Below are 13,727 nucleotides of genomic sequence, written 5' to 3'. Positions count from 1 at the left end.
TTCTCATGGTGCAGCGTTTATTGACATTTTTATCCCATCGAGAGCTTTGCTGTCAGTTTCATCAGTGAAGTATTCAACATCGGTGACTTCTTCTTAACTGAAACTGACAATACTCAATGTTAAAACATCAGCTTCGCCTGTTGGCATAGAACGTACTGCCATGTTCCCCAAAATGACCAAACAGAATCTAAACAGAGATGCATGCGTAAATAACTGCCTCATATAGTCACAATGGTCCCTGTCTTTAATTATCTGCTGCAATTTTTAGATTTTTCTTTACTGTACTAAACTGTGCTGTATGGAGGGTTTTGGGGGATTTATAGAAGTGAAAAACACAGTGGAGGCAGAAAACAGATGGAGGATTAAGGGATGCTATGTAGTGAGGAAACAAGAGGGTTGAAGGTTTAAATCCAGACAATAAGCGAATGCATCAGAACGAGCCCTCAGGCTTGTTCTTTGACTTTCTCTCTTAGACAATCCGAGTGTGAGTGTGTGTTTGGCATTTATGCATGTGTGCACTCATTTGTGTGTTTGTGCCCGTCTGCTTACATTTGTCTCTGCTTGAACACTACGTGTGCAGTTGCAGCATCTCGCCTTAGATCTCCCTCCTTTTTCCTATTCCAGAATATCGACTGTGTTTCCTAAACTGTTCATTGCATGGCTCCCATCCACCTCAGGCGCCGCTGTCACTCAGAAAGGCTTTTTATTTTTTTATTTTTTTTTAGAGTCAACGTCAGTGAGGTTGACTGAAGTGTGAGACGTGAGTACATTAATTGGAAACCAGCAGGTTTGCTTTGTATCAGAGGCTAATCCATTCAGCTAATCCAAGCTAACACAGCAGAGTGACAGGCAGATGAAGCTACTTGTCTCTCGCCTCTCTGAGCCGTACGCTGATAGTGAGATGGGCCCCAGTCACAGCAGGAGACATGCCTTTTAATTTCCAACAGAATGTGATTTGATTGCTGCGCGCCTGTTTTGTTTTCTGCAGCTATAGTTTAGTTTGACAGGCAGGAAGCTTTTGTTTGATTTAGTAGCATGAGGTCAATATTACAAGTGTTTGTGACAGAATGAAATAACTCATATCGCACAGCTGAACATACACAATTTATAATATGTGTTGCTGTTCTTACCAAGAAGGCATTGCGGCTTTAGCAACCACAGATTAGGAGTGCAAAAGGTGAGGACATTTGTTCTGCTACAAAGTTTCTCAGGCCAAAGATCACGTAAGATCAAACACTGTAGGAGGGGAAAAAGGAAAGATACATAGCAGTAAAGTGATTTTAGTTCTAGAAAGCGAATGAAGAGGGCTGAGCAGGGATATGAGTTGATCGGGAGTGGTTCACTTCACACAAATATATTTGCGTTTACCACTGCAGGTAGAGGCGGGGCTGATAGCTTCTCTAACCAACGTTGAATTCCTGGTACAAAATGTCCATACTCAGTCCATTAGCCCTACAAAGTGAGCAATTTTGTACCATTAATAATAATAATAATAATAATCATAGTAATGTTGCCTAAGTGTCGAGGCCCTTTTAAAAAAACATTTTTTTGACTGCATCCTCAAAAGCTGCGATGAACATGACGTTCAGAAGCCCAGCGGGTGAATTGATCGCATTTAGGCATTTTAGATTACATGGAGTACTTGAATGAATGTCATGGTTTCAGGGACCCAAGAGGATAAATCCATTTCATGACCGTCTGACTCTTCTGTGAGCGTTACCAGCAGGTTGACATTCTTAGGCATTTGAAAGCTATCAAAGGTCGGACACGATATCATACAAAGATATTCAAGGTGCCCAGAGGATGACTACTAAAGACGTTAGTATCTCCCTGACAACTTCTCCACTGTCACTGTTTGTGGAAAAACAACGTTTTGGAGGACTCAAGTACAGAATAAAGAAAATCATTTTATTTCTAAACAAAAACTAACTTAAAATCAAATCCAAAATGTCCAACTAAAAAAAACAAAGGGTAAAGAACGCAGGTAGCCACGAGGAATCACTAGGAAGACTGACATAGACTGTCGCTGCCATCCAACATAAGACAATGATCTGATACAGAAGGGAAGAAACCCAGAGACTTAATAGACATGAGGTAATCAGACACAGGTGAGACTTATGAAACAGGAGAAGACAATAAGGGCAATCAGGACTGGAGGGAAACACACAGAGGCAGAGAAATTAAAACATGGAAACCTAAACTCCCAAATACACAAAATTACAAAACTGTGTAAGACCAAATCATGACAGTCCACCATCATGACATTGACATTTGTTGTTTACATAATGTTCTGTTCACCCAGGATACCTTGCACTGATTTGTTTCATTAGAAATAATGGCACCCTTCACAATAACCTTACACTGCCAAATTATATGTTATTCAACTTTTTAGGCAGCATTGATTGATCATTTATGTCAAGCATTAGATCAAGGTAAAACATGTCTTTGTGAGTTAGCAGAAGGCTGATGTTTATCTCAAAGCACTGTTTTTGTACAGAAAAGTGGAGCCTAGCTGGGCTCTTAGGATAGATGCAGACCGTCCTTGTTCAGACGCTGACCCACAAGTTACCCTAAGGAATAAGTTAGTCCCGCACACTTGCTTAAATGCCACAACATTTTTTAATTCATCACAATCTCAACGTTTAAAATAGAGGTCTTCTTCAGGAAATGTTGTGATTCTGATGAATTAAAAGTTTTTGTGGAATTCAAGCAAGCGTGCAGACCTGTCATCTTTCTCAATGTGAAGTTTTTACACCACCCTGCACCACTGTGATGTGCGTAAAACTACAGTACCACATTTTCCCCACAAATTGCTCTACACAGTATTGGAAACCTGCTTGATGCTCCAAAAGAGCTTGGGGCAGAGCTGATGATGGTGGTATGAATCAAAGCAGGGTATCATAAGCAATGCAATAAAAAAAATTCAAATCTTCATGCCTGCAAGACATGATGTTGTTGGGTTGACTGAACTGATCTGTACATACAGTTCTTGTGAGTAGGATACAGCTTAGTGATGACTTTTTTCTTTTTCCAAGTAGGCCAAAAGTGCACATACTGTGAGAAATAAAACTATTTTCTTCTGTTTCATTATTACAGTCGCATCCTGGTAGACTTTCAATCGTGGCACAAAAAGTTACTGAAGGTGATAGCTATCACATGATGGTGCTCAAAGGTCTGGCTCAGGTCAGTCTCATTCTCATGAACTTCATATTGGCTAAAGTTACACGGTCACGTTGTGGGAAACTAGATGGATGTAGACTTATGCTTGACAAATTGGCAGAGGCATACAATTGCAAGGCAGTAAATCTGGTTTATGAAAGATGTCAAGGTGTTTTCCGTTTTATAAAAAAAATAGCCCTAGGGAGAAAATGCAAAGTGTACCAACCTTTGCCCACTATAGTTGGTGAAACTATATTTGTGTCTATATATCAGCTTGGAGCTGTTTAAAATTCCTACCAGTCAGGTATGTATAATTCATCCAGGGATAGAAACTCTCCACTGAAGGCAATTGATTTGAGCACAGGTAGAACCCAGAGCCCAAGAGCGCCTATACACCTCTCCAGGTGATAAAACCCCACATCTGCTTTTTCTACAATTGGATTTCCTCCCTCCCCCCTTCCTCTGTCTTGCACTGACATTCTTCTTTTACTCTTGTATTTACAAGAGAGGCAGAAGTAACTTTGTCTCTAGTTGGTAGAGGAGATCTGAATCTGTCTGGCCCATACTGAGTGATTTATCGCCTCATTGCATGTTTGTGTGTTTGTAGGTGTGTATCTGTACTTTTCTTTTTCCAGGACTCAGAATGTAATAGGTCAAGGTGAGAAACTTTCAACTAAAAAAATGGTTCGGTGCCTTGCAGCTCATGACAGTAATCGACAGCAAAACAACTCAATCCTCAACACGTTTCTTTCTTTTTTAATGTCAGCCTGTCTGTCTATCCTGCACACAACTCACCTCCAGTTTCATATTGTGTACCTACAATGTGTATCTACTTTTCTGTGCTTTAATCTTTTTCTTACAAGAGCGCTTGAGGTCAGTCATACAGTAGCTGGGGTTGGTAGGATAAGTCATCATAGTCAACTGCGCAAATTCCAATTTAAGTATTCATTTTGATGTTCTGGATATTAATCATTAGAGTTTTAACAGCATCTCATACCAATTTTAGATTAGTTTTACCATTCAATGGACAGCAAACTCAACACCCAAAGTTCATACAGACATGGCCTATGACTAGTTTATAGTTTTCAAATAACGGAGCAGTAAGGATACAATCGTTTATGGTGATGAGCGGATGAGCAGGCATCGATGCACACTCAAATTAAACAGCATCTTGTCTGTTAACAGAGACCACAGTCTCTAATGATGTTCTCACACTTGACTGGTAAACGGAGTAACATTAGGACCTATGATCTAATGAAGCTTTTGTTTTCGAGTCCCTCCACTTCTGTGCGTTTTTACTATCTCCCTCACTCGTCCGTATCTCCCTTCCCTCTCAGAAGTACTAAAATCATAATAAACTAAACCTCTAAATTCTACAGGACCATTTGGTTATGTTGCTCTCTCTGACAGGATGAACAGATGTCTTTGACTAACTTGTTAAAAACCTCGCTGAACCTCAATGAGTACGCAATAATGGGAAAGCGCCAACCTGCTGCGAGTTGTATTCCTCTGCAGGACGCATTTTTAACACATTACACACTACTATAGTGATTGGACAATAAAAAAAACTGTCACTCACATTGCTGTGCTACACCTACATTTCCCATAAAGGTGGTTAACACAAGTTTAATTGCTGTTAAAGCTGATGATTTTAGTTGCGCCTGATTCACGGAGGTGCTGCAGCACCCTCAACAACCCTATGTCCTGCACCTTTATGTATTCTTATGCATTCAGTTACCGTACACAGAAGTTTTGGGTCCCTCACCATAGTTCTCTATTGTCTCTGGATCACTCTTTGCCTTCCCGTGCCTCTCCAGGTCTCTAATGTTTTCTCTTCCTCACCTTTTCTCCCACTCATCCTCTCTTTGTTGTGACGTCTTGTAGTTGGCTGTTTTCCCTTGGATCTTCTCTCAGTCATAAATCACTGTCATCCCACTTCTAGGAGTGGGAAACCAGCTGCCAGCATCAACAATTCTGTGTGTGTATTTGTTTGTGTGTGTGTGTTTGTGTGTGTGTGTGTGTGTGTGTGTGCAATGAGAGAGAGAGAGAGAAGAAATGGAGCAAGAGAGAATATTTCAGTGTTGAAAATCTCGGTGAGCATACTGGTCATATATTTCACTGGGCTTGTTTGTGAACCCTTCATCTCTCAATCCATCTACGGTACACTCCACCATGCACTGAATATGCTTGTGTGTGTATGTGTATATGTGTGTGTGTGTGTGTGTGTGTGTGTGTATATGTGTGTGTGTGTGTGTGTGTGTGTGTGTGTGTGTGTGAGTGTATGTTATGTGCTTAGATGCCCTTGACCAAAATTGAGGGATGAGGCTTGCCCAACTGTATCAGATATGAAAATGAATGCCAAGAGGTTACACATAGAGTGGCTTTGCATTGTGAGACTGACTTCAGGCACACAATGTGGGGAGACAAGCTAGATTCAAGCTAGAGGGAATATATAGACTGAAAAATACATGCATAGAATACAAAGGAGTTCCAAACACACATGAGATTGCTTTGTCAATGAAGAAGAAAATACAAATATTTAAAACCAACTTTTGTCTTTATTTTTCAAAAGTGCAATTACATGCGTTGTTACTGTAGCTCTTTGGCTAACAACTGCACGTCAATAGCCTATAGAAAGTCTTTATTGTGAAATGTGTTTCCACAGCCAACACTCAAGTGTGTTTTTTTTAAAGAAAAAGGACCCACAAGGACTTGCAATATACACCTGGACACATATTGTGCTACTACATCCTGCTATCAACACATTACTGGGCTAATGCTAAGATACTTTGACTTCATTTTATGTGCTAGCTTGTTTGGTCTTGTTTTACGATTTGAGTTTTTCCCTGTGTGGCCACCAAAAAGGTTTGCATGGTACTTGACACAAGAGGCTATATGTGTGGGGAAGGGATTAGCCTCTACCTAAAGTTGAGAATTTTAAAGTAGAAATACCTTATTTAAATAGCTTGCCTCCTTTACCCGCTAGAGAACTAGCAGTTAGCTTTTAGCCTACAGTCGCATTTTGTTCTAGGCTTTAGGAACAACACAGCTTCATTGGGAAAGAGCTTTGTGGAACTAAGCTAGCTGTTGAAGGTAGTAAATACTTAAAGACTGTACAGTGGTGTGTCATTAAACCAGCTTGTTCTATACAATAAACATACATGAAGAAATTAGAAATGAAAACATTGATATGCTAGTCATGGTATAATATTTAGAGCTGACATGGCTGAAACCACCAGACAATGGTCGCAGGTCTTGTAGGCTATCAGAATAAAACGAATGGTGTTTCATGTCCCTGACCCTTCTGATTTCTTGTGTTCCAGTCAGGTATTTCCTCATGGTTTACCTGAGGAGTTCACCCTGATCTTCACCCTGGCATTGAAGAAAGCCGCCCTGAAAGACACCACCTACCTCTTCCAGATCTCTGATGAGCAGGGGTACCCACAGGTGCAGCTCTCTCTCTCTCTCTCTCTCTCGCCTCATCATTCATGCCTCGCTCTTCTCCATTCTCTACTTCTTCACTGTATAATTCCCTCCTCCTCTCGCTTTCTTGATCTCTCACCTTTTATCCATCATACCTTTTGTCGACTCATTCTTACTGTCTCTCATTTCTCTTTAGCAAAGTCTTCCACTTTCCCTTTCGATTAATTTCCCTTTCGTGACACCTTTTCAGTTTTGGCCCCCCTTTCATTCCAAGCCTCTTTTGTCCTCTCTTATTCTACTCTCTTTCTCTCGCTCACTGTCTCTCAGTCGTCTTCCCTCGATCATCTTCCGCTCACCTTCATTGTTATTCGTGTGTGTTCTATGATGAAGCACTGGAGTCCCCATAATCACTGAGAGTGTGAGGCCAGATTTAAATACTCAATGTGTATGATGGATGGAGCCAAGTTGCCTCATTAGGAATGATTGATTGGTTGTACGGCTTGCGTGTGTAATTAATATGTCTATGCCTTTACTCTGTCTCTGCTTATGTGTTCTACAGCTTTGTTAGCTAGTTGCAGGGTGTACACATAACTCTTTCTTAATGCCACAGACAGTCAGACTTATTTCTTGGTGTTTAATTGGCACTCTTTCCCCCTTTTAATACACTGCACTCCTAATTGTTCCCTCTCTCATATTTCCATCCCAGCTTTCCGTAGACCTCAACGGCCCTGACGGCACCCTGTCTCTACGTGCCAGTGGGGCAGACCCTGCCGCTGACCTAGTGAGCTGCGTTTTCTCCGGGGAGGGGGTGGAAGCCCTGATGGACTTGCGTTGGCACAAGGTGGCCCTCAGTGTGCAACAAGAATCAGTATCACTCCACGTGGACTGCAGCTCCATTGAGACCAAACCGATGGACCCCCGTGGACCTGTGCCCACTGATGGACACACTCTGCTGGGCGTCCGGGCTGCAGACGCTGGATCTGTGCAGGTATTCAGAATTGTGAAAGAAGATACTAAAATGAATTCACTGGTAGTTCTTTGATTCATAGTGCATTTGAGATAAGAATTTAAAAAATATGCAAGAGGCATCTTTGCGTCTATTCATATTTCTGTGTAGACCTAAGACTGTGTGCTTTAAGTATTGATTTGTTGAGGCCTCTCATTCAGTCCTGATATAAAAAAAGGGAGCGTTGTTACAAGGAGAATGGGCCTGTGGTACTATCAACACTGAATAGACCCAGTTATCCAGGCATTTAGTTTGACGATCAATTACCTGGCTTACTTACTTAGGAAGAGATGTACACATTCATGCACATGCACATACACAAAACATGTAACCCTCCTGACAAGGGGCTTTCCTAATGCTTTAAATATTTTTTTCCCCTCTCTTCCTTGTTTAAAGCTAAAGTTAAACAACCCAGAATACAGAGACATGTATGTTTAAAATAACAACTGCTCCCTATCCTTATTTTTCCTAGATGGACATTCAGCAGGTGATGCTGTATTGCGACCCATCCCTCGCCATTCAAGAGGCCTGCTGTGAGATCCCTGGGGCACGGGTGAGAGATTGGCAACCTTCACTTACTGTTGGTCTAGCCATGATTAACAAGAATAGTGGATTTGTATGGAGCAGAAAATTTGCACAACTGCTCTCCTCTATTATTCTATTATATTCATTATATTCAGACTTCTTTTAACCTGGCAGTAAGGGAAAAGGTTCACTGTTTGGGGAGACACATTTTATTTTCACTGTTGTGTCTGTAGCCAGCTTGTGGTTAGCTTAGCATAGCAAGAGCAAAAACATGGGAAGGTAGAACAACCCCTCCATTTACTGCTCAAAACAACCAATAACAACATGTTTTGTCCAGTTGGCTTAATCCTTAAAAAATGAAAGTTAAACAAAAAAAAATCTCCCTTTGAAGGGAGGTTTTGTGTTGAATTATTTATGTGCTGGAAGGAGTAACTTTCTAAAGTCTCTGAGGGTTGCCTGGCAACTGGTCCTGGCAAAGAATCAGTCCAAAATAAATCAGAACAGGCTTGAAAAGTCAGAAAGAGTATTTCCTGAAGTGTTAATCTGGTCTAAGTAAGATGAAATGTTGAAATGGGCTTGGTACCGGTTTTAACCAGTTGACCATTTTACCAATCCAAATTATTGGTCTAACCCAGTCCCAACACAGGGTTATGACTTATGAGTGTGGGAAATTTTTTTATTTATTTTTTGTTAAGTTGTGCCTTAAGAGGTTTCAGGGTCAAATCCAAATCAATCACTACTTGCCGACCACTTTTCCTCTGATCTAGTGAAAAATTGTGTTTGGAGCAGTCTGGACCAACTTTAATCTTGGTTAAACCAAATAACTTACCCACCCCTCTTATTATGACTCACCACTGGTTGCAGCTGCTTTGCAATAAAAGTCATTGAGGCTTACTGTGCAACAGCTGCGAGAAATGCTGACTTCGCAGAATCACAATTGAAGCATTTTCTCCTCTTACTCTTGTTAATTAGCAACAGTTGTCTCCATAATTTGGGTCTTCCAGCTAATGTTATGGACTCAGAAAGAAAATTAGATCATGGCTGCCCATCTTGGATTGTGATTTTCAGAAGTGTTTCAATACAGAGTGAAATTAATATGCCTGTCATATGTGAGACAAAATAAATCCTCTAGAGGCATTGTTTAACATAGGGTTTTATGTATACAAACTGACTAGGGTTTAGCCTAATCCTATTGTGTGCAAATACGTTGTATCTACTGTGGTTTTCTAATATTGTTTGTACTCTGTGACTGTGACTAAAATCCTAATTGAAAGTGAGGTTTGCTGCTTCCTGCAGCTTAATAAATATTCCCTATTCCTGGGTCTTTATTTTTCTCTCTCTTTCTTGTGCCTGTCCTCTCAGTCTGTATTTCGTGAAGGTATTGTTTGTGGACTTCAGACAAAGCCTTATCAAACAGAAAACACATTTATTGGACCCAAATACAGCAGCAGGTTTCTGTTCGGCAGGCAAATGCAGAGCGGGTGATCATTCAGTTATGGGAAGAATTTCAAACAGCCAGTTCTCGGGGTTTATTTTTAAGCTGCTGGTATTTTTGTACTCAGCCAACTTTTTGTCAGAATTCTCCTGAGTATCGTCGCTGACGTGTCTGCGTGTGCATGCGGATGTTTTTATTTCATTTTTTAAATGATTTTAAAAGAGGGATACAAATAGGGTAAGATGTTCTCTCAGACGTTTGAAAGTGTAGAGTCCTCTGGAGAAAGGACTGAATGTGACAAAACTGAGAGAGTTATTAGAGGGTTGGAGGCATACCTGCTGGCTCCCTCCAAGCTGCATTTAAGTTTGAAATAACAAGTTTTGGGGGCACGAGTTCACATGGGTTGACACTCACTGACATGCTCACAAACCCATGAAAGCTTGAGCTTCTCCAAACAGGAAGGAAAAACATTGTTGTTACACGCTCTGACATTACTTCCATACTGCTTCAGTCTCATGTTAAATGGTGAAGGAAGACAGGCAAGTTGTTGAAGATTGGCTATTTGAGATTTAAATTTAAGCTGGTTTATCATGCCATTATGCTCAAACTAGAAAAACAAGGAGACAACTATTTCTCAATGGGTACGAGCTTTCAATGTTAGTATCTTAGCATAAACACTCAAGAAACACAATTAACACATATTTTGACAGCCTCTGTGGGAACATGTGTTTATTGTTAATTTGCAAATGTTAGAATGCTGGCATGCTAAACCTGAAGAGTAAGCAGTAAAAGCATTGTTGGTGCCAAGTTTCTGCATTCAAGGATTGCTATCAGTCTGTTAGCATGTGGATATTAGCATGTAGGCTAGCTCAAACAACTGCAGCAGTGAAGTACAGCCTGACAATGAGCCTATAGCCTGGCTTTCTTTTGTTTAAGACACGTACGGTAATATCAATATAATATGAATATGAATTAACACAACAAATATACACTACCTACAATAAATTAATATAGTATTTAACTTAAGAACAGAACTCTACCTTTTGTCACATGTTAAACATTCAGTGTTGTATCAAATGCGAAAAAAGGAGGATTTTTGAAAGTCAGATTTTTGACATACAGCCCAGAGTAGAATAATAGGTTTCAGATAAGACGACTAACTATTCTTATTGGCCTATCCTGTATTCAATTATGTGTCTCTTTTTTTCCAGTGCCCACCGGACACTCCCAAGAACCGCCGTGCTGCGGAGAATGACCTTTTCGAAAACACCTTTAACCAGGTAAAACTGACCTGCACACATCTTAACCGAAATGCACATAAAAAAAAAATTAAAAAAAAGATATGCATACACTAAATAGTACAGTTGTGAAATCAAAGAAAAGCTCTTTAATCCAGTAACAATGTGAGGTGTAATGTTACGGAATATTCCCCCAAACATTCTGACTTCCTTGAGAGTTAGAAAAACATATGGTCCCCATCAGGCACAGACATAACACGTACAGACAAAGACAAGCAGTTGGCATCAAACACTTTTGTTCTTCAGACAGTTTGAATTGCCTCAAACTCCTGCTGTCAAGCAAACACTGGCCTGCAGGACTTATACCAAATGGTGTCGATGTTTTTTCCTTGAAACAATGACTTGGAAAACATCTTTTCTCTGCTGCAGATTTTTCTTTTTTTTTTTAGCACTTCCTGGTTTTATATGACTTCATTTCGGAGAACACTTCTGGTAACATTTGTTTAAACTGTCCACACGCAGTGGCAGATCCATGACAAATTGAGCCTCATGCAACACTATGGGAGCTGTAATTCCAACAAATTTCCATGGTTTGTATTTTATGGCCGCTTCAACGCTGTTTGATACATTAAGTTCGTCCTGTGTAACGCTAAGGCAATTTATTTTTTGTTTCCACACCCGCTTGTTCCATCATTCATATTAATGGGATCTATATCCAATTATCTATTCATTAGGGCCTCGTGTTTGTCTTGTGGAGTGCTGGTGTTAACTTAGAGCTCTGGCAGATTTCAGGACACAGTCATTAATCCTGTAGATGGTTTCAGCCAGACACAGATGCAATAACTCAAGGAATGCCACCTCCGTGTTTTTATATCTCTCTCTTACCTGTCATTCTTTTTCCTTCTTCTTTGTTGCTCTGCTGCTGAATGACTCTAACAATACTGTATTATAGTCTTTAGCCCACGCACATTTACATCCTAATTTCCAATTTAACAACTGTATGGTCTCTTTCTTTCTTCTGCGCTTTAGTTCATTTAAATATGATAAAAAGTGCTGACAGAGTTGAGTTGTTTCTATCTTTATCTCTATGTTAGCTCCGTATGCAGCAAATTTAATCCTAGATTCCAGTGAGCAGGCCAGATGTTACTGAGCCTTAGCACTGCTTTCATTAAACTAAGCCTCCCTGAGTGACAGCACATTAAGGTCCGCATACGTGGAATGTGACCTGTTCTATATGTGGAAAAAGTGCTCTACATTATTTACAATGTGTGAGCAGAGGGTAAACTGTAGTCAATGGGTATGCAGTATAATTGTATATTTCTTTGTTCACCAACTTACAAAAAGTTTCCCCCCTTTGATGTAACTTACACATTTTGTCAACATATTCAACTTGGTGCAAAGTTGCCCAGGTTTGTGTGAGGCTTAACGCTTTAATTTATGCTATAGCTAGAATCGCTAGCTTTAATTAGCTGCTGCTAGCATGTCACGCTTGAATTTCTGACCCTATTGTCAGACTGACAAAACTGATTTGTTTATCATGAGATTTACAACAGAGCTAAATCAGCCCGAGGACTATTTTACAACAAAGGTCCAATGTTTATGGAAAATAATTTACACTCTAATTTTAGTATAATGGCTAACTTCCTCTCGCCAATGGTTAGCTTATCTTAGCAAAAAGATTCAAGCAAAGGTTAACGAAATTATGTTAGTGCAAAGATAAACAATTTTTTCCCACCTGCACCACTGCAGCTAACCCAAATTTGTGTTGTATCCCAAATAACAAGTTTAAAGGCGAGTTAAAAAGGGTTTTGTACCTGACTATTAGACAATTAAAACTTTGGACTTGGCGTCTCCAAGCTGATAACATGCGTTTAAGCAACATGTTTGTTTGTATCCCGGTTTCAGTTTTAGCATGTTAGCTTGAATGAAGAAATGGAACTGGAATCTGCCTAAAAGTTTACCTTTTAACCTAGGCTACATATGAAACCCGTAATGATTCTTTCATCTTAAATCTGGTAAGAAAGCAAACTGGGATAAGCCTGGCTCAAAAGCTTGTGGAAACATCTTATTCCATACTAGATGCTACTACATATCTCAAGAATTGTTGATCTTTTTTAAAGCTAAATGATGACCACAGAGATAATTAATCCAAGACACTCTGTAATGTGTATTTTATGTACCTTTCCATCAGCCTAAATAACTCTGAAGACATTTTACCCATATATCCCCATAGTTGAGCTAGACATGTCAGGCATCTTTTGAAACATTGTGATTTCAGAAATAATTTTAAGTACATTTTTGTTGGTTTGAACAATATCTGGCTGAGGAGCATCAGTTAGGATTAATGAAATAATGTACTAATCTGGTTTACAAAACAAACCACATCCCTCGTTGGTGTTTAACATCATCTTTGCAGGCCGGTTGAGTAAGGTTTGGTGCAGAGGTGTTTGTTCCATTTGTGTCTGTGTTTGGGTCAAAGCAGTTTCTACTTTCCTGGGGTATGACAAATCTCACCCACACTGTTTCTTATCTTCCAACACAGAAAACGTATTTTTTCTTGCTTTCAACTCAGCTCCCAGCTGAAAGGTCATCCCGTCCTCAGAAGACCCACGGGCGTGTTTGCTTCTTGTTTCTCCGTTCTCAGTGTGTTTCTACTTCAACTTTTTAAGTTCAAGTCCAAAACCATCAGTAAAATGCCTTCTACTTTTGCCGAAACGCTTCCTTACTTCTTTCCTTCTAACTCACCACCATGAAAAATTGTTTACGCTAAGCTTTTCCAATCCCTTCTCCCCTTTCTTGTTGTTAAATTTTCTCATCTGTTTGTAACTCTGTGCACAGCAGGATCCGTCTCTTTATTTGCCTCTGGGCTCCTGAGGTACAGTATTTTCTTTCCCTCTCTCCTCATCCTCTTTCATCTCTATTTCTCTACTTACAAATGGAA

At 40.0% G+C, this 13,727-nt stretch overlaps 1 protein-coding gene across 4 annotated transcripts in view; it reads left to right on the top strand.

Moving 5' to 3' along the window:
• The window catches only part of col16a1 (collagen, type XVI, alpha 1), a 75,272-nt gene that overhangs the window by 18,320 nt on the left and 43,225 nt on the right, over window positions 1-13,727 (top strand). For all 4 annotated transcript variants that reach the window (XM_065947787.1, XM_065947789.1, XM_065947788.1 and 1 more), the window contains exons 5-8: window positions 6,483-6,606; window positions 7,289-7,570; window positions 8,061-8,141; window positions 10,760-10,828. In XM_065947787.1, coding sequence (XP_065803859.1) covers window positions 6,483-6,606; window positions 7,289-7,570; window positions 8,061-8,141; window positions 10,760-10,828 — 556 coding nt within the window. The remainder of the gene's footprint in view (window positions 1-6,482; window positions 6,607-7,288; window positions 7,571-8,060; window positions 8,142-10,759; window positions 10,829-13,727) is intronic.

Source organism: Labrus bergylta, chromosome 19 (assembly GCF_963930695.1).
Source record: "Labrus bergylta chromosome 19, fLabBer1.1, whole genome shotgun sequence".
In the NCBI taxonomy this organism is placed as follows: domain Eukaryota; kingdom Metazoa; phylum Chordata; class Actinopteri; order Labriformes; family Labridae; genus Labrus; species Labrus bergylta.
Note: the sequence above shows the minus strand (reverse complement) of the source record. Positions and strands in the feature narration are given on the sequence as shown.